Below are 19,604 nucleotides of genomic sequence, written 5' to 3'. Positions count from 1 at the left end.
CTTTGATAGACTCCGCTCATACACAGGTTGGAAATCCTCTAGAGTCTTTTATAAACATTATGCAAAGCAAGTGCATGAAATCAAACACTTTGTGGTGGCAGCAGGTAGTGTTATAAAACCTGTCGTCTAGTGCTGTGATGAACAGTGAACTGTTTGGGACTTTAAAGTTATGGGTGAAAAGGTGTTAACACCTTTAAGTGTAATACCTTTTATTAAGGGTCATCTTGGTGCCCCTGGGACTGTTCTTTATAGGTGTAGAATCAAACCAATAACACCAGTGCCGTGTGTACATTTGTACACAGTGTTTAAACTCATCCAACATCTACAGTGAAATTATCTTAATAATTTCACAATAATTTTGAGTGGCCCTGTTTTAATACATATTTCTTCCCTTACAGGTGATAAATATATATGTACCTTTAGAATGTTGGTTATGGAGGATATGATTCTATTTTAATACATTCGTTGTTGTATTTATGTTGTCTATACAAATAAATATAAAAAATGTATTTGCATCTTATTCGCCCCATTAGCTGAATAAAACTAGCCAGAGTCTTTTAATTTTTTTTTTCCTAAAATAATATAAAACACTTGAATCTGCTTATACGTGTGAACATACATATAAGTTAATTCCATTTGTTCCTACATATACAAACCTTCTCGCTTCTATAGTCAGAGTTGACAGTTTCTCTGCAGGGGGCAGGAAGCCCTAAGTTCGTTCCAAGCTTAGCGGATATGACGAATAACGGTAGCGTCATATATTTATGCGGTCTGGGTGACCATACAGAAGCTGATTCAAGGTTAAGGCACTTCTACAAACCCACAGATATAGTATTTTCAAGTAATTCTCTGGTAAACTTCCATCAGGACGACATGGCTGAGCCCAAAAAACGGATTTTGAAGCAAAGCGAAAAATCTATTATTGGGTGAGATAGCCATGTCGTCCTGATGGACCCACCCTCCTTTTCTAGAAAAGGGGCATACATATGTAACAAATCCCCACCTGAAACTACTCTTTCTGTAACCATCCATGCTTAATTACAACAAGGAATGAGTTGTCATGCGTGGCCCTGTAGTAGTATAGGAAGGGGATCCATCAGGTAACCTTGATGACGGCTCCCCTTCATTTTCACCACTCTTCCCCCTCAGAGCGAAAACTCTATTCGGGGTGAAGATTGCCATGTGTCGTATCAAGAAATACGTCCCCTGATATTATGTGGTATCCTTAAGAATTTTCTTAAGGATACTCGCGCCAGGAGTTAGAATTCTGGAGACCTATGGTCAATTCTCTGGGAGTATCACTGTAGCTAAATATCCCTTAGAAAGCTGCCTAAAGGAACCTTCCATCAGGACGACATGGCTATCTCACCCAAAAATAGATTTTTCGCTTTGCTTCAAAATCCGTTAATTAACACTTGGATGAGTAAATGCATTTGTTTGTTCATTATGATTGGTGACAAAATGTAAACAAATGAATGGTTTTGCTTCAGGCGGCGTGTTTAGGAAAATCATTATGTGTATATAATTGCCTTCATCTAATTTATTTTGAATTTATAAGGAAAAAGTAAGTAAAATAATATTAGTAATAAAAAAATCCTTGCATAATCAATACTTGGTGAGATATCTATTGCTGCTAAAGCTAACCTATTCACAGATGTGTAAATATGTTCATTTGTTTGTTATGATTATCAATGTAACGTAAATAAAACTGTGATTCCCGTTTTAGGTGGCATGTTTAGAAAAAGCATGATGTAAAGTTAATTTTGGATTTCAAATGATACAGCAAAAGCTAGCCTATACAGTGATGGTTTTGTAATTCACCAGTCATCTTATACAACAGCTACGAGCTAAGTTGATTAAAACTTTTCCTAATTTAGGTTGTCTCACACCTGGAAATATACAGTATTTACACCCATCCTGGATATGATTTTAACCTTTTTCAAGTTAGTAAAACAGTAAAACCTTGATATTTTATTTATTCATACGAACAATTTAATATTAGGGAAAATACAGTATACTGTAGTACAAAAGGTCCTCAACTTACAAATATTCGGAGATGTAAACACAAATCCAACTGAAATCCCAAATCTCAGATATTGTATCAAATGTTCATACACTGTATTGTAATAAGATAAAGAAATATTGTACTAAAACAATACAGTATTATATAATTTAATACAGTCAACAAAATGACATTTGCAATAACCTGATATTTATTTCACATGAAACAGGACTATTGGTTGACTTTTTTGGGCTCAAGCCATGGCGTCCTGATGGAAGGATCCTTTTTGGTAGCTTCCTTGGGTAATCACTACTAGGATTTTCCCAGAGAATTAAACCACAGGTTATCACAGAATTCTAATTTCTGGAGCGAGTATCCTAAGGGTTTCCCCTTAAGACATCGTGTATCAACAGGGGACACGCATGTATTAACGTGCCACATAGCTATCTACACCCCATATAGAGTTAACGCTTCAATATGGCGGACAGAGAGCGGCTGGGAGCTGAGCCGCAGCCAATCTAGATGTGGCGATATCGGTACTCGCGATGTAAACAGACGGACGCCATTGCTTTTGATGACGTCACGTCCGTCCTCATTCCTTTTGCTAGTAGCTCGCTCGATTGGACGTATTTTTCCCTTTGTGCGACTTTATCTGCTTGCATCCTCGCCATGTCTCAACCTTCAGCTTCACCTTCTTCTGGAAAGTTGAGTACAAAGGTTTAAGTATTGTTTAAATAAGCTCTGACCGTAAAGTAAATCTTACTTTTCGAGATATTTGCATAATTGTGGCAGAGCTTTGCCAGACCGGTCAGCGCCATTTTATGACGCTGCTGTTGCTTGCATGCCTTATTTAGTTAGCCGCAACAGCCTTACCGGTATATAAATTACTAATCAGCGCTATTAGTTATTTAGTCTTCATAGCTAGGAACTTTTATCGTGTTTTTGACGCATTAGTTAGGGTCTTCGCTGACCCCATACCAGTAGGCTTTGATTAGCCCCTAGGCCAGTGAGCCTATACCAGTGTTAATGCATGATATTTCAGTGATCCTAGTGTTAGTTATGAAGATTTTGGCATTATTTTACAATACCATTGACAGTGATGCAAGTGTTTTTCGCCTTCAGGGACCATATAGGGGGTAGGTTATCTTGAGTTCCTTGCTAACCTAACCTTATGATAGGACCCCTATATGCTCTCTTCATCCCTAGCCCTAGGGCTTCCCTCTGGTAATCTTGTACCCTATTACATGTGATAGGACAAGACTCCTCAGAGTACTGTATCGCCTCCCCACCTAAGCGAATGACCCCTCCCTTAGTGTTGCGGGCCTTAAAGGTAGGATCACCTCCTTTAAGCTGAATCGGTCCTTGACCTTTTCCTTGCGATACGTCTTCTCCCTTCCTTGATTAGGGTCTAACAACCCTAATCCAGGTTAGGTTGGGAGGGCTGGTTTATGTACCTTGCTGAAATATACGCATGCACCGTTTTTCAGTTGGTCCACCTACTATAGGTTAGGGTGAGCATCTCCCTTCCTAGGTGGCCGCTCTGGTGCATAACCCATCCTTTCTTATAAGAAGACCCTTTTCCCCCCCCAACCTATCTCTTGCCTAGCCTAACCTACCAGTAGGTTAGGCTTCATATGTCCCCTGTCCTACACTCCACCCTAGGCTGGAGTGCTGGACCCCGTGGTGCTCCCAGTGTTGTCCGCTCTGATACACAGACCCTCCATAGTGCTATGGAGTCAGTTATCATTTGGTCGACATGAAAAGTCTCCACCCCTTCTTTGGGTACACCCTGTCCTCTCTTGGACTGCCTTAGCCCCCGGCCTTTGCGGCCCCTGCTTAGGATGATAGATTCACCTCTATCATGGTGGTACCTTTTCCAGAGGTGTCTTGACTAGGCTAATACAGCCTTGCCATCCCACCTCCATCTTTGGTGCTTGTCCCTTGCCGCCTCTACCCCGGCATTACCGCCGCTACGGGTGACTTCCTTATCCTTGCCGCCTTCCCCCGAGTGCCGGGGGATCGCCGCCGGCCGCTGGCTTACCGCCGTGGCCTCTCCATTCCCTCATAGCCTCGGCACACTGCCGACCCCTCCCGGAGTGCCGGCACTAGCAGCCGGCCCCCGGCCCCGGCTATGCTCCCTTATCCTTACCCCTGTTACCCTCCGACTGCCTCCGGCTGCCGGAACCGCCGCTCCTTGCCGGTGGCCGCCGCTACCGGCTGCCGCCACCCTGGCTTCTTTTGACCATAGAATGATCATTCTTGAATGCCAGAAACTCTGCTCGAGCGGCTTCCGGCGTGCCGGGGGTATGCCGGACCCGTCCGGAGGCGGCAAGATGCCTTGCACCCCTTCTCTCAGCTATCTTTACTAGCGATAGCTCCTAAAAACCGCACCTAGACGGCTTGTTAACGCAGACAAACTGGTACGGAATCGTACACTTTGTTCAGTTTTCACTCTGTCTTCTTGCGTGTTTCATCTTTCCAGCACGCTACGTGTAATTGGCACGTCTGGTTGCCGGAACCTTACTAGGATCTCATGATCCCCAGACTTTCTTGATAAGATTTCAAGCCTAGTCTATAATATGGTTATTCTAGATGGAATTCCCATTATCAAGACACCTTCCATGGAGGCCTACGGCCACCTGGGACTGTCCGATGCTACGGCAACCAGCCGGGCGGGTTACACGAGGCATGCGTCTGTCTCCTTTCACCCACCCTTCTGTGCATCACAATTAATTTATGTTAATATTAACTTGTTAATAATTAACTTTATATACGAGCCATATTATGACTCTAAAATACTCATCGTCTCTTTCTTTTACAGGAGGAGTACGTCACGTGTGACCACGACTTCTGCGCGGTCCGTCGGCCACACTTCTATGGACACACGGCGTGTAGGACACACGCCCCTTGTGCTCACAAGAGAGGGGATCTCAAGTACTGGGGCCCCACCACCTGTTCGGTCTGCCAAGAATGCTTACAGAAAGCATTCTATGATCCTCCCTCAGCGGAGATTCGGGACACTGCTCGGGACAACCTACGCAAGTGGGTACGTGGCTTTCAAAAGAACGCCACTGGACCATACCTAGCCACAGAAGAAATGAGATCTTTGCTGTTCCCAAAGGCCTCACTAGACTCAGTGGTCCCAGTCGAACAGATCCCCGTAGTCCAGATTACAGTGGAACCTGATGCTGTCATGGCTCAGTCCATGAATGATTGTCACCTGGATTCAGAACATGATGAACACATGTCAGAGATCTCGGAGGACACCGAGAAAACCCTTATGGCCCAGGGTGAAGGGGAGGATGATGAAGAAGAGGACCGGGTAGTATATACCGAGTCCGATAAGGAGGATGCCCCTCCCTCCATCCCCCCTTCTACTCCTACACCGACGGAAGTGTCTCTCCCGTCTACGTCCTCCACCACGACTCCTCTACCTACGGCACAGGATATGATTCGGCTCATTGAATCCGTGATGGAGCAGAAGCTCCAAGAAACTCACAAGATCATTCGGTCGATGGGAGGTTCCAAGGAATCTCGCAAAATCTCCATCAAGGACCTCCCCGCATGCTCGAGCGACAATCCGTGGCGATTCGCCGAGCATATGGTCATCGCTGACGACAAGATCTTCGTCAGCGATAAGATCGGTTCCATACCCCTGGAAGAAGTGGAGTTCTTCCCCCGCTTTGAGGCGTATCCGGACTGTTACGTCCGTCTACGTTCAGAACCATCCTCAAAGGATGAGACCGAACCGAAGGAGAAAATAGTGTTCGATCTCTCGAAGGCCCAGGCTATGCTTGCCAAAGCGCTTAAGAGCAGAGGCTTTACCTGCTCTGGACTTCCGGCTCTGAGCAAGAAGTACCCCACCTACGTTGCGCCCGATGAAGTGGTGATACCCTTCACGGAAAAGGCCTTCGCTGCCTGCCTTAAGGCTGTAGAAGAAGGGAAATCCTGCCCTGCATTGGAGGAATGCAGACCTTTCTCTGCAGTCACCCCGCCCGACACCAAACACTGGAAGGATGTGCAACACACCTTCGTGGTGGGCAAACTAGATCCTGACGTTGCTGGACGTCAGTTTAATGAGGACCTCCCCAAGCTAAACGATCACCTCCTTCGTAGGGAACAGGAAACGAAGGAGAGGCTGGCAGCATCTCTCACTCTCCAGGTCCAGATGGACGTAATGGCTGGTGACACCAGAGTCCCTGACCATTACATGGTCCTTGCCAAATCTCATATGGCAACCTTAGTCAAGGATCTGTACCACTTCATGCGAGCTCGTAGAGCCTGCAGAGAATTCGTGTTCTCCAGTGCCACTGTCAGACACGAACCCCGGAAACTGATTTCCTCCAACATCTGGGGCAAGTACCTCTTCCCGTCTGATCTAGTGAAAGAGATCACAGACAAGGCCGCATCTGAGAACAGGAACCTTCTCAACAAATGGGGCATGTCTAGGAAGAGAAAGCACTCTCAGGATGACGGTCCTCAGCCTAAGAGGAAGCAGTCGAAGCATAGACCCCAGCAACGTCAGCACAGACGTCAGTTTCCGGCACCCGCTACTCCCCAAGTGGCCGCTCAGCCGCCACAGACCTTTCAGTTGGTCCCACAGCCGGTTTTGTCCTCATCACCGGCCTTCAACCCCGCCTTCGAGCAGCACTCCACTACCTTTCGTCCCAAGGGTAGAAGCTCAGGCAGGGGTTCCGGCAGAGATTCCTCTCGCCAGCCCTCCAGAGGCAGAGGAGGACAGGGAGCTAGCGGCCGAGGCAGCAAGTCCTCGGGACCCCAGAAGCAATGAAGTGCTTCCGGTGGGAGGAAGACTCCGCCACTTCCAGGATCGCTGGACCTTCAACTCCTGGGCACACAGCATCATCAAGAAAGGTCTGGGCTGGAGCTGGGAGCAACCACCCCCAACCTTCCAGCAATTCTTCCAACGTTCAACCCCCCTCCTGGAAGAATATGTGCTAGACCTCTTGAACAAGAAGGTGATAAGAAGGGTGAAGTCCACAAGGTTCCAAGGGAGACTGTTTTGTGTCCCCAAGAAAGACTCAGACAGACTCAGAGTCATTCTGGACTTATCCCCCCTCAACGTATTCATATCGAACAACAAGTTCAAGATGCTGACTATTCCACAGATCAGAACCCTCCTGCCTCGAGGGTCTTTCACGGTCTCGATAGACCTGGCGGACGCATACTGGCACATACCAATGAACCATCACGCTTCCTCCTACCTAGGATTCCGACTCCAACGGAAAAGCTATGCCTTCCGGGCCATGCCCTTCGGACTCAACGTGGCCCCTCGGATATTCACAAAGCTAGCGGACGCAGTAGTACAACAGCTCCGCATCCGAAACGTCCAGGTGATGGCCTACCTCGACGACTGGCTAGTGTGGGCGCCCTCGCCCGAGGATTGTATAGAATCCTGCAGAAAAGTTACCCAGTTTCTCGAACACCTGGGATTCCAGATAAACGCGAAAAAGTCTCGCCTATCTCCAGCTCAGAAGTTCCAATGGTTAGGCATCCACTGGAATCTTCAGTCACACCGCCTTTCCATTCCAGCAAAGAAAAGGAAGGAAATAGCAGGGTCTGTCAAGCGACTGTTAAAATCCAAACGGATCTCGAGACGCCAGCAGGAACAAGTTCTAGGCTCTCTACAGTTCGCCTCGATCACAAACCCAGTGCTTCGTGCACAGCTAAAGGATGCAGCGGGAGTCTGGAGACGTTCCGCATCCATCGCTCGAAGAGACCTCAAGAGACGGCTCCCAAGCAGACTTCGACTTCTTCTAAAGCCGTGGTCAGAAGCGAGGGCCCTAAAAAGGTCCCTTCCTCTCCAACACCCACCTCCATCTCTCAACATCCATACGGACGCTTCGTTGGAGGGTTGGGGAGGTCACTCCCACCAAAAACAGGCTCAAGGCACTTGGTCTCCCCTATTCAAGACGTTTCACATCAACATCTTGGAGGCCATGGCGGTTCTTCTGACGCTGAAGAAACTCTCCCCGCCCCCGTCGATACACATTCGCCTGACCCTGGACAGCTCTGTGGTAGTGCGTTGTCTCAATCGCCAGGGCTCAAGATCGCCCAAGATGAATCAGGTGCTCCTGACAATCTTCCGTCTGGCAGAAAGGAAGAAATGGCACCTGTCTGCAGTTCACCTACAAGGATTCCGCAATGTGACAGCGGACGCTCTATCTCGGACAAACCCGATAGAGTCGGAATGGTCTCTAGACGCAAGATCATTCTCCTTCATCTCTCACCGAGTCCCAGAACTCCAGATCGACCTCTTCGCAACGAGCGACAACCATCAACTTCCTCGATATGTAGCCCCGTACGAGGACCCCAAAGCGGAAGCGGTGGACGCCATGACCTTGGATTGGAACAGATGGGCCAAGATTTACCTGTTCCCTCCCACCAATCTTCTGCTGAAAGTCCTCTCCAAATTGAGAACCTTCAAAGGGACAGCAGCTCTAGTGGCTCCCAAGTGGCCCCGCAGCAACTGGTACCCCTTGATCCTGGAGATGCAGCCAATGCTGATCCCCCTCCCGGACCCAGTTCTCTCCCAGCAAATACAGAAGTCGACTGTCTTCGCTTCATCATCGAAAATCAAGGACCTTCATCTCATGATTTTCTCACCCTAGCCGCTAAGAAAAGGTTTGGGATTTCGAAGGAGAGTCTAGACTTCCTCGAGGAATACAAGACCGAATCCACGAGAAGGCAATACGAATCGTCTTGGAGGAAATGGGTCTCCTTCATCAAGGCAAAGAACCCCTCAAAAATCACCATAGATTTTTGCATGTCCTTCTTCATTCACCTTCATGGACAAGGCTTGGCAGCCAACACGATTTCTACTTGCAAATCGGCCTTGACTAGACCTTTGTCATACGCCTTCCAAATAGATCTGTCTAGCGACATCTTCAACAAACTACCGAAGGCCTGTGCCCGTTTACGACCGGCACCCCCTCCGAGACCAATCACTTGGTCTCTAGACAAAGTTCTCCACTTCGCCTCCAACTTGGACAATGATTCATGCCCTCTTAAGGACCTGACTCAGAAAGTTATATTTCTCTTCGCTCTAGCTTCGGGAGCCCGAGTCAGCGAAATAGTGGCACTATCTAGAGAAGAGGGACATATCGTTTTCAACGATTCAGGAGACCTCTCCCTCTTCCCTGATCCGACGTTTCTCGCAAAGAACGAATTACCTACCAAACGATGGGGCCCGTGGAGGATATGCCCCTTGAAGGAAGATGCCTCTCTATGTCCAGTAGAGAGCCTTAAGGTCTATCTTCATAGAACTTCAAACTTTGGTGGAGGCCAACTCTTCAAAGGAGAAACATCGGGCAGCGACCTGTCACTGAAACAATTGAGAGCTAAAATCCCCTACTTCATTCGCAGAGCGGATCCAGACAGTACACCCGCTGGTCATGATCCTAGGAAAGTCGCTTCGTCTCTGAATTTCTTTCAGAGTATGGATTTCGAAAGCCTCAAGAACTATACAGGCTGGAAATCCTCGCGTGTTTTCTTTAAACATTATGCGAAACAAGTGCACGAAGTGAAACATTTTGTGGTAGCCGCAGGTAGTGTTATGAAACCTGCTCTGAACTCTGCTTAGAACAGTGAGTTATTAGGGACTCTAACTCGTCGGGTGCCTATGTTGACCCTCAAGTGATACGTAGTGAAGCAGAAACCACCTTGTGCTTTCTTTAACTGTTCTTACCTCAGGTGAAATGTCATAGTAGATTACCACATGAGTGCTACATGCCACGTGCATGACGTGTGTTACATAAAGACTAACGTTCCGTAGAACGAGTGCCTACTAATACTTGATTCTTCCCTTTCAGACTCAAGAGCACGCCTTTATGACTATGTACATTTTTATCAATGTAAATGTTTTTTACTATTTATTGCATGACATGTATTGATTTACCTGCAATTATCTAATAAAATGTCTATTTTATTACTTGTGCGTCTCCCTTGCTCCTTTCTTACTATGAAATATACTAATTGTCATAGTTTTATTACCCTTTATTCTTGGTTAAGGAAAATGCCAGGATTTACTCCGGGCATTTATTTATATAGAGCAAGTAAGTTTCCTTAGCGAATACTTACTCAATTATGAAGATGAGTCAACTCCATGCACGAAGTGTACAACCACCACTTCTTCAAGTTTGTTTCGACGCGAATACCAAATCGCTCTGACTTATCTTCTGGATCTCATTGTTCCTTCAGCCTATATGAATAGCCTTCCCATGACCACTTTGATCTCAGCATAGCCCGTGGGGACTTCCATGCCAGGGGGGCAGGAAGGCAACTGCCTCACGGTAGCTCTAGTATAGACCACTATGCTTTCGGCTCAATGTTTTAGCACTCACTTATAAAGGGGAAAAAGTCTACCACGATACACTAATTCTCTGGTACTCTTCCATCAGGACGCCATGGCTTGAGCCCAAAAAACGGATTTTGAGCGAAGCGAAAAATCTATTTTTGGGTGAGATAGCCATGGCGTCCTGATGGACCCGCCCTGTCTGTTATCAGGTCCCGCCCTGCGCCGCTGTATCATGGTGATGAGCGAGCTCCAGACTTTCGGATGAGGACGGACGTGACGTCATCAAAAGCAATGGCGTCCGTCTGTTTACATCGCGAGTACCGATATCGCCACATCTAGATTGGCTGCGGCTCAGCTCCCAGCCGCTCTCTGTCCGCCATATTGAAGCGTTAACTCTATATGGGGTGTAGATAGCTATGTGGCACGTTAATACATGCGTGTCCCCTGTTGATACACGATGTCTTAAGGGGAAACCCTTAGGATACTCGCTCCAGAAGTTAGAATTCTGTGATAACCTGTGGTTTAATTCTCTGGGAAAATCCTAGTAGTGATTACCCAAGGAAGCTACCAAAAAGGATCCTTCCATCAGGACGCCATGGCTATCTCACCCAAAAATAGATTTTTCGCTTCGCTCAAAATCCGTTTTGTACCAGGAAAATGTAGGCATGTGAGTCAGGTTAGGCCTACCCTAGGCCAAAATTTAATAAAATCTGACTTACAAACAGCTTCTTAGAACCAATTAAGTTTTAAGTTGAAGACATTCTATACTTAGATAGAATTGAAAATGGGTAGTAAAAACGTTTGAATGGGTACGTTGCCATTTACCTTGGCCCTAATGGAATTATTCCCCATTCGTGCGAAGCCGTGGATCAACCAAATTCTTGCATAAATGGGGACACTACTGTACGTATGCTTAGCAATATATCACTTATTTGCTTATTCATTATAACAACTCAGTACATCATGCAAGATTACAATGTTATGAGCTTCCAACATTTTACTGGCACCTTTATCTATTCTCTACAGCTGTTTAATTCTTAGGCACTTAGTACTTTAGTATCTTCAATAAGCTTATTAATCTTTGAGAATATTCCAATATTTTCTGTTTATAACTTTATAAAGAATGTATAATGCATTATTCTAATTTTTCTGATCATGACATAGAAACGCTGGGTACATGTCTTGAGCCTACAATAAGATTCTAACAAAAGCTAACTAAAAGTTTGATAAAATATATATTTTTAGAAAATTCTCTTTTTTCTTTCCCTATCATACTACACAAATCATCAAATATTCTCTCCATTATTATAGCTAACAGGTGTTTGGTCATGAAAGCTAAGGGGTCTCCCTACCTCATCTCTGGACAATGGGGATCAAAGCTCCAAGTCATATACGTAACTGGGCTTTGGAACATTTTGAAGCAAACATAAAAAGAAAATTAATCAAGACTTCTCTGGATACCCCTGAACTAAAAGCACGGCAAAGTTAGTAAAGTTTTATATAAAAAGTGAATTATAACTCAGCCATTAACTGAACCAAACATTAAAGAGGAAAAAAAAACAACCTTCCAGAAAATAAAACAACCAAAAACCATAAACAAGTAAACTACTCTCAATGACATACATATTCCAGAAGAAACCACACCCAATTAATAATTATTCTAAACTAAAAACTACCAGGGAAACACTCAAAACATTGTGGAGAGACTCAAAATAACCATTTTTAAACAATTGATAAGAAGCACCTTCTATACATCCAGTGGAATTTTCTATTTTAGTTTGGGCTACTTATTTCAAAAAATAGATTAGGGGGATATGTTACTTTAAGTGAAAGCTTGTAAGAAAAATCTATGATTTCCTTATTTCCTTTCCTCACTGAGCTATTTTTCCCTGTTGGAGCCATTGAGATTATAGCATTCAGTTTTTCCATAGCTGCTGCTGCTAACAAGAACAACAACAACAACAACAACAATAATAATAATAATAATAATAGGTTGACTTCAACCACCAGATGTCACCTTGAAAGGAAAAAAAAACTGGAATCCCCTCTTTTTTTTTTGGGGGGGGGGCAACATCGATATTAAGTCAGCTTCGGGACGAAGCAATATGAACATCAGGGGAGGTTCATAAAGTAATTTATAAACAATAATTAAACCATAGTTCTATGACCGTATTTCCTTTACCCAGCCATCCCATTACAATTTTGAGTGAGACGCTGATGTTGTGGACATGTTCCAAAATTTTCCCCTGTATTCCATTTTATCAATGTAAATTCGTACTGTAGTCTACAGACCACTTCATATAAATATTTGTTTGGAGATCTTTCAAGGGGTTTGGGAGGCTTTTCTAATTTCATAAAACATAGGCAGCAGCTGTCATATTATCACCAGGGAAACTGGTAATTGCTAGAAATTAATAAGAGTCCTGCATACCCAATAACTTCGTTAATATTCCCTTCTAGTATTTCAAATTTTAAATACTATATGGTATTTTGAGGAAGGGCAATAACAGTGTATGGAAAAATTTGTTCAATGCAATCTTAAAGCAACCAGGGGAATATAACATGACAGCTATTGTACATTTATAGTTTGAATTAAAAATACTTTAAAGAGAATTTTCATATTTTGACCAAGGTAAATGTTTATTTACAAAGATTTTCAAAATATAGGACTAAGTAAAAATAACTGAACACCTTACCTTTTGCAAGTTAGCCTGAAGGCTAAGTCTTTCATGCTTCAGCCCCTGTTCAGTGAATTTTGATTTCTCAAGTTCTCCTTCCTTAAAAGCAAGGTCACTCCTCATGATGTCAAAGTCCCGGGCACTGTTCAAAAGAATTCTCATGATTTAACTTCTAAGCTGAGAGATAAAGTCATCACTTCATAAACAATTACTTAACTGCATGATATTATCTCAGATACCTATTCCTCTTAAAATAAAGTAAATGTCAGTCAGCAGGCAGATCTGCACATACATGGGATGATTTCCAGGTAACCTTTTTGCCCCTGCAACAATTTTCAAATTTCAATTTAACTCTCACTTTTCTTTTCTTTTTTCTATTTGATGAATATTTTTCATTGATTTTAGAAGGTTGGTGAAATTTAAACAACCAGATATACAACTTTTATGCTCATATTTAGACACTCGTAAACCAATCTACTACTCTATATATATATATATATATATATATATATATATATATATATATATATATATATATATATATATATATATATACATATATATATATATATATATATATATATATATATATATATATATATATATACTGTATATATATATATATATATATATATATATATATATATATATATATATATATATATATATATATATATATATATATGAAAAATTTTAAGTAATTTTTATTTTTCCTAACATACTTACCGAGAATTACCTCTTCGGAGGGTCCTTGACCCTCTCTCAAACTCGACCAAGATTTCCCGCGCTACCCCCCCTATCTCGCTCCCGATAGTTCCTACCCCCGCCGCCAGGATAATTCCTGCGGCCCGGATTAGGGCAGGTCACTGCTTTTCCCGGGTCAGGATCTCATTAAGTCCTCCGTTTAGCCCGACTCGGCAATGGAAGAATGGCACTCGGGGACGGAAGGGAGGGCCATTACTCAGAGGTAATTCTCGGTAAGTATGTTAGGAAAAATAAAAATTACTTAAAATTTTTCATTTGTTCCGACACGAATACTTTACCTCGAATTACCTCTTCGGAGACTTACACTTTAGGAGGCGGGAGAGCCATTCTGCCACTTGGTTAGGCACATGGTGCCTGGAGGGCTACGTAAAGCGGGGGTACAGAGAGCGGATAGGGGGTAGCAGTGGAAAACTTACGCTTATAATTTAAGGCTTACCTCTTGACATTTTCTCTACTGAATCTTCTCCTGAAGAAGTAGGGATGAGTCTATTCACTTGTTGGGGACGTCTTCCAGCCTGCCACTACACAGCTTGGAGGGCGGCGATGACTGTCCCAATGGAGAATCCATCCAAAGACTTTCTTGAGTAGTCTTTGAGGTAGTGGGCCGTGAAGGTCGACTGGTGTGACCAAGTGCCGGCCTGCAGGATCTGGCCCACTGCCATATTTCTCTCAAAGGCCAAGGAAGTGCTCAGGCCTCTGATGTCATGGGGACGGGGAGTGCCTGGTACCGCCACCTTGTCTTCTTCATAAGCCCTAGTGATGACTTGTCTCAGCCAGAAGGAAATAGTGTTCTTGGACACTTGCTTCTTATTAACGCCTGAAGAGACGAAGAGGTTCTTGGCGCCCGGACGGAGATGGGCCGTCCTTTCCAGGTATTTCCTGATCGTCCTGACCGGGCATAACTTCAGGTCGTCCGTATTACCTGTCTTGGGGATGGCCGGAACAGAGAAACCTTCAAACCTCGGGTCCCAGACTGCTGGGTTCTGAGTCTTTGCTACAAAGGAGGGTACGAACTTGAAAGATACCTCCTTCCACCCTTTGGAGTGTGCCACGTCGTAGGAGAGACCGTGGATCTCACCTACCCTCTTAGCCGAAGCTAAGGCTAGCAAGAAGACTGTCTTGAGGGTGAGATCTTTGTCCCCGATATCTCTGAGTGGTTCAAAGGGCGGACGACACAACATTTTGAGGACCTTGGCCAGGTCCCATCTAGGCACTCTCCTGGCTTGGGGAGGGCAGGATTGTTCGAAACTTCTAATCAGCATCCCTATGTGTCTTGAGGTCCCCAGGTCGATGCCTTTCAGGAGAAAGACTTGGCCTAAGGCTGCTCGTACTCCTTTAATAGCCGGGATTGACATTCCTATTTTATCCCTAAGGTACACTAGAAAATCAGCTATGTCAGGGACCGAGGCTTTGAGAGGTCTTATTTGTTTTGTCGCGCACCATTTCATAAAGGCGGCCCACTTCGCCTGGTAGACTACGGTAGAGGATTTTCTTAGATATAGGGACATCCTCTTGGCTGTGGAGGAGGAGAACCCCTCCTTCCTCAGGAGTCGCTCGATAGTCTCCAGGCGTGAAGGCGAAGAGAGAGAGGGTTGTCGTGGAACCTGAGGAAGTGCGGTTGACTCAGTAGATCTGACCTGGGGGGCAGAGGCCATGGCGGATGGCTTGCCAGGTCTTTCAGATCCGCGAACCACTCTCTCTCCGGCCACCAGGGCGCTACCAAAGTCATCTTTAGGTTTTGGGAGGTTCTTACTCTGTTGAGCACTTGTCTTAGCAGCGTGAAGGGGGGAAAGGCATAAACGTCCAGGTTGTCCCACCTGTGCTGGAAGGCGTCTTCTAGGGCTGCTCCTTCGTCTGGTACCGGGGAGCAATAAACCGGTAACTTGGCGTTGAGCTTTGTTGCGAATAGAACTATCACCGGGGAGCCCCAGCGTTGAAGGATGAGTCTGGCCACCGCTGGTTGTAGGGACCATTCTGTCCCTACTATCTGACCTATCCTGCTGAGGCCGTCGGCTAGCACGTTCTTTTTCCCGGGGATGAACCTTGCTAGCAGTGTTACCTGGTGTTCGTCCGCCCAGTGCAAGATGTTTACGGTGAGGTCGCACAGTTCCTTCGACTTCATGCCCCCTTGTTTCTTGATGTAGGCTACCACCGTGGCGTTGTCGCACATTAGGGCCACGGTGTTTCCCTTCAACCGACTTGCAAAGTGCAGACATGCCTTTTGTACTGCTTTTAGCTCTAGGACGTTGATGTGGCGATGCTTTTCGGTCTCTGACCAGGTCCCGCTTGCTGTTTCCTCCCGCAGGTGGGCTCCCCACCCTAGGCTGGAGGCGTCCGTGAACAGGAGAAACTCGGGGGGACAGGACCCAAGGGGCATCCCCTTGAGGGAGTTCGACCGACATCTCCACCACTTCAAGGCTGCTTTCGTGTCCGGGAGGACTGGGATCGATGTTTTCTGAGAGCCTGTCTGGGACCATAGAGCCTTGAGGTTCCATTGTACGGGTCTGAGCCGTAACTTCCCTTGGGGGACTAGCTTCTCTAATGAGACCAGATGGCCTATCAGCCTCTGCCAGTCTTTCGCTTTCCTGGGAAGCCCCGACAGGAACGGCTGAATGATCTTGACGAGGTTCTGTATCCTGTCTTCCGAGGGGAAGGCCTTCCCCTGCACGGTGTCCAACGTCATCCCCAAGTACCCCATTTTGTTGGATGGCGTTAGGTTCGATTTCTCCAGGTTGATAATGATTCCCAGACTCCTGCAGAAATGGAGGAGGTCCTTTCCTTGCTCTTCCAAGAGGGCCTTTGAACTGGAAAGGAGCAACCAGTCGTCCAGGTACCTGATGAGGCGGATACCTCGTTCGTGAGCCCATACTGAGACTGTCGCGAAGACCCTCGTGAACACCTGAGGGGCCGTCGACAGTCCGAAGCAGAGGGTCCGGAACTGCAGGATCTGGGAGCCCCATTTTACCCGGAGGAACTTCCGACTCGACGGGTGGACCGGAATTTGGAAGTACGCGTCCTTGAGGTCGATCGTCATCATAAAATCTTTCTCCCTCAAGGACATCAGGACGGATTTTGGGGTGTCCATCTTGAAGTCCGTCTTCTTGACGAACCTGTTGAGGGCCGACAGGTCTATCACCGGTCTCCACCCCCCCGTTGCTTTCTCCACCAGGAACAGGCGGCTGTAGAAGCCTGGCCCTGGGAGAAGGACTTCTTCCATGGCTCCCTTTTCCAACATGGAGGAAACTTCTTTTTGCAGGGTAGCCCTTTTCAACGGGTCCCTGGGAGCTAACCATTCTGTTTGGGTGGCTGGAATAAGAGGGGGTGAGTCCGCTATGAAGGGGATCCTGTAGCCTTCTTTCAGGACGGACACCGTCCAAGCATCCGCCCCATACGTTTTCCATGCTTGCCAATAGGGTCTGAGGAATCCCCCAACCCGAGGCTTGGGCGGGAGTAGGGGGCCTCTCCCTCTACCTTCTCCTAGAGGGGCGGCCTGATCTGCCCCTCTTCGAGGCGGAGTAACCCGACCTGAAGGAGCTGGCAGAAGCTGTAGCTCCCCTGCGGGAGGGCTGAGGAGTTGATGTCCAGGAAGAGGCGGGGGCGTCCCTCCTCGAAGAGCTGGGGACAGCCTGAGGGGTCACGGCACTATCCGAGACTGACCTCCTATAAGGAGGCCTCCTGGAGGATGTTTGCTTAGGGACGTTGGTTTCTCTCCTCTTGGACACCTTCTCCATCAGCACTTCTAATTCCTTCAACGGAAACAGGGACTCGCCTCCTAGGGGTAGGGTGCGAATCACTCGCGCCTGTCTGTCTGGGATTTTCCTTGACACTTTGGAAAGCACTGTGTCCCTCTTCCGGAGGATCCAGTTGGCCGTCAAGGAGAGTGCCTGATACGCCATAAATTTGAGAGCTTTCCCCCCGGAGGTGATAAGGTCTGACAGGAGACCTTGTTGTTCCGGGTCGTCGGGGTCTGTGGAGGCCTGTACATTAACTAACGTGGAGGCCCACCAGTCCAGCCATGAAGAGACGTTAATCATGTCCCTCGACATCTCCTACATCATGCCTGCTTCAGAGGCCGAGAAGGACACAGGGGCTGAGCTGGCCCTTTCGTCCGAGCCGCCTTGTCCTAGGATATCCACGGCTGAGTCCACTCTACAGGGGCCTGGGCGTCGCCCTTCCGGGATATAAACTTTGGCCTGTAGTTTAAGACCCTGGAGGAGTTTGGAGGAACTCTGGGACCCGGGGGCCTCCGCAGTGCTGGCCACCAAGTTGTCGATGTACTCCTGGCCGAGTACTAGGTCTGGGGCGAGAGGCAGGGCCAGAGAGGACTTCGGAAGGACGTCCCGGTGCGTGTATCTCAAGAGGCTCGACCTCCAGGTATTCACCTTCGTCGCCTCGGGTTCCGGAATCCCATGGGTCCTTCTGACGAGGCCTACCACTCTTCTGTAGGCGGAGTCCTCCGACGGGGAAACCTCGCCTCCGTCGACCGAGGCATCGGCTTGGCTGAGGGAAGCCGTGCTTGGGTGGTAAACTGGCCGCTCCCTACTAGGTCCCAGGGAGGCCGTCCCGCAACCGTAGGGCGCACCGTACACGGTTGGGTCTCGCCGTGTGGCGGGTGCCACCGACCCCGGGAGGCCTTTCGACTGGCCCAAGGCTCTGGACGCGGAGGACACGGTCCCGGTGGGAAGACCCGACCCCGGCAACCGGTCCTTCCCGCTCGACGTCCGACCCAGCTGGGCTGGTTCGGTCGGGCTGTCTTCTCGGAAGCGCACTTCCTCCCGCCGGGCGGGGTGAACCGAAGGCCTCGAGGACTTGTGCCTGAGAGTGAGGTCCTTCTTGCGTGGCCGGTCGAGCGGTTCCAAGTTGTATGTAGGCAGTGACAACTTGGAGGCTCGATCACTGGACCGAGAGTCTGGAGAGCGGTGCTTCCTGGACTCTCCTGGGGGCACGTAGAACCATTCGCCGCCGCCGGGAGAGACCTCCCTCTTGTACTTACGGGAGTGAGAGCGTGGGCGCCTCCTACTGTGCCGCGACCTCGACCTGAAGCGGGAACGATCACTATCGGTCCGCGCTCTCTTACGGTGCCGTTTCTCCCTGCGTTCTCCCCCGGAGGATGAGTCTGCTTCCGAAGAGTCCGAGGGTGCCACGTTCCTCACGTAACGACTGCTAGAGTGATGCGCAGGGGAGGCCCTTCGCCGTCGACCGTCCGAGACAGGGTGCTGGAGAAAGTCCTCGGGAACTGCTGTGGATACCGAGGGTACCGAGTCCACTCTGTCCCTGCTAGAAGGCCATGGACCCAGGGATACGTCCATCCTTAGCGGTGACCTCCCTGGAGTCTTCGGTAACTTCCACCCGAAGGCGTCGCTACTCGGGCGAGTGGTTCTCTTCTGGCGGGGGGGAACCCGACGCACCGGCCCACGAGGGCGGGGGGGAGACTGAGATCGCCACACTGCCCCATACCGGGTCTTCTGAGGAAGCGTGATCCCCTGCCACGTGGCCCGATTCGCCCGAAACACTCGCGGCCCTTCCGTTTACTCCCGAGGGGCCAGCCCTTGGTTCCTCCCTCACACTGGGTTCACTTGGGAGGACACTATGGCTAACAATCACACTGGGGGCTTGTTGGCCACTCCTCTGCGAAGGAGACGGAGAGGCCGAGGCTTCGTCGGACCGATCACTGACCGACTGTAAGGAGGACACGCCACTCACTTTCTTGGGGGAACGCTTAGACGACTTCTTTTTCTTTGTACCATACCGTACCCACTGAATGCCGTCCCAACTCACGCACTCGGAACATGTGTCCGAGGAGGAACTTTACCCCTGCACGTGGAACAAAGGGAATGCGGGTCCA

The 19,604-nt window shown here is 47.7% G+C and overlaps 1 protein-coding gene across 1 annotated transcript in view; it reads right to left on the bottom strand.

Moving 5' to 3' along the window:
- Positions 1-19,604, bottom strand: part of LOC137634206 (intraflagellar transport protein 74 homolog) — a 75,374-nt gene that overhangs the window by 19,856 nt on the left and 35,914 nt on the right. The window contains exon 7 of the mRNA XM_068366477.1: positions 13,013-13,136. Within this exon, the coding sequence (XP_068222578.1) occupies positions 13,013-13,136 (124 nt within the window). The remainder of the gene's footprint in view (positions 1-13,012; positions 13,137-19,604) is intronic.

Source organism: Palaemon carinicauda, chromosome 44 (genome assembly GCF_036898095.1).
Source record: "Palaemon carinicauda isolate YSFRI2023 chromosome 44, ASM3689809v2, whole genome shotgun sequence".
Lineage (NCBI taxonomy): Eukaryota > Metazoa > Arthropoda > Malacostraca > Decapoda > Palaemonidae > Palaemon > Palaemon carinicauda.
The sequence above is the reverse complement of the archived record's forward strand: the minus strand, read 5'-3'. Positions and strand labels throughout refer to the sequence as shown.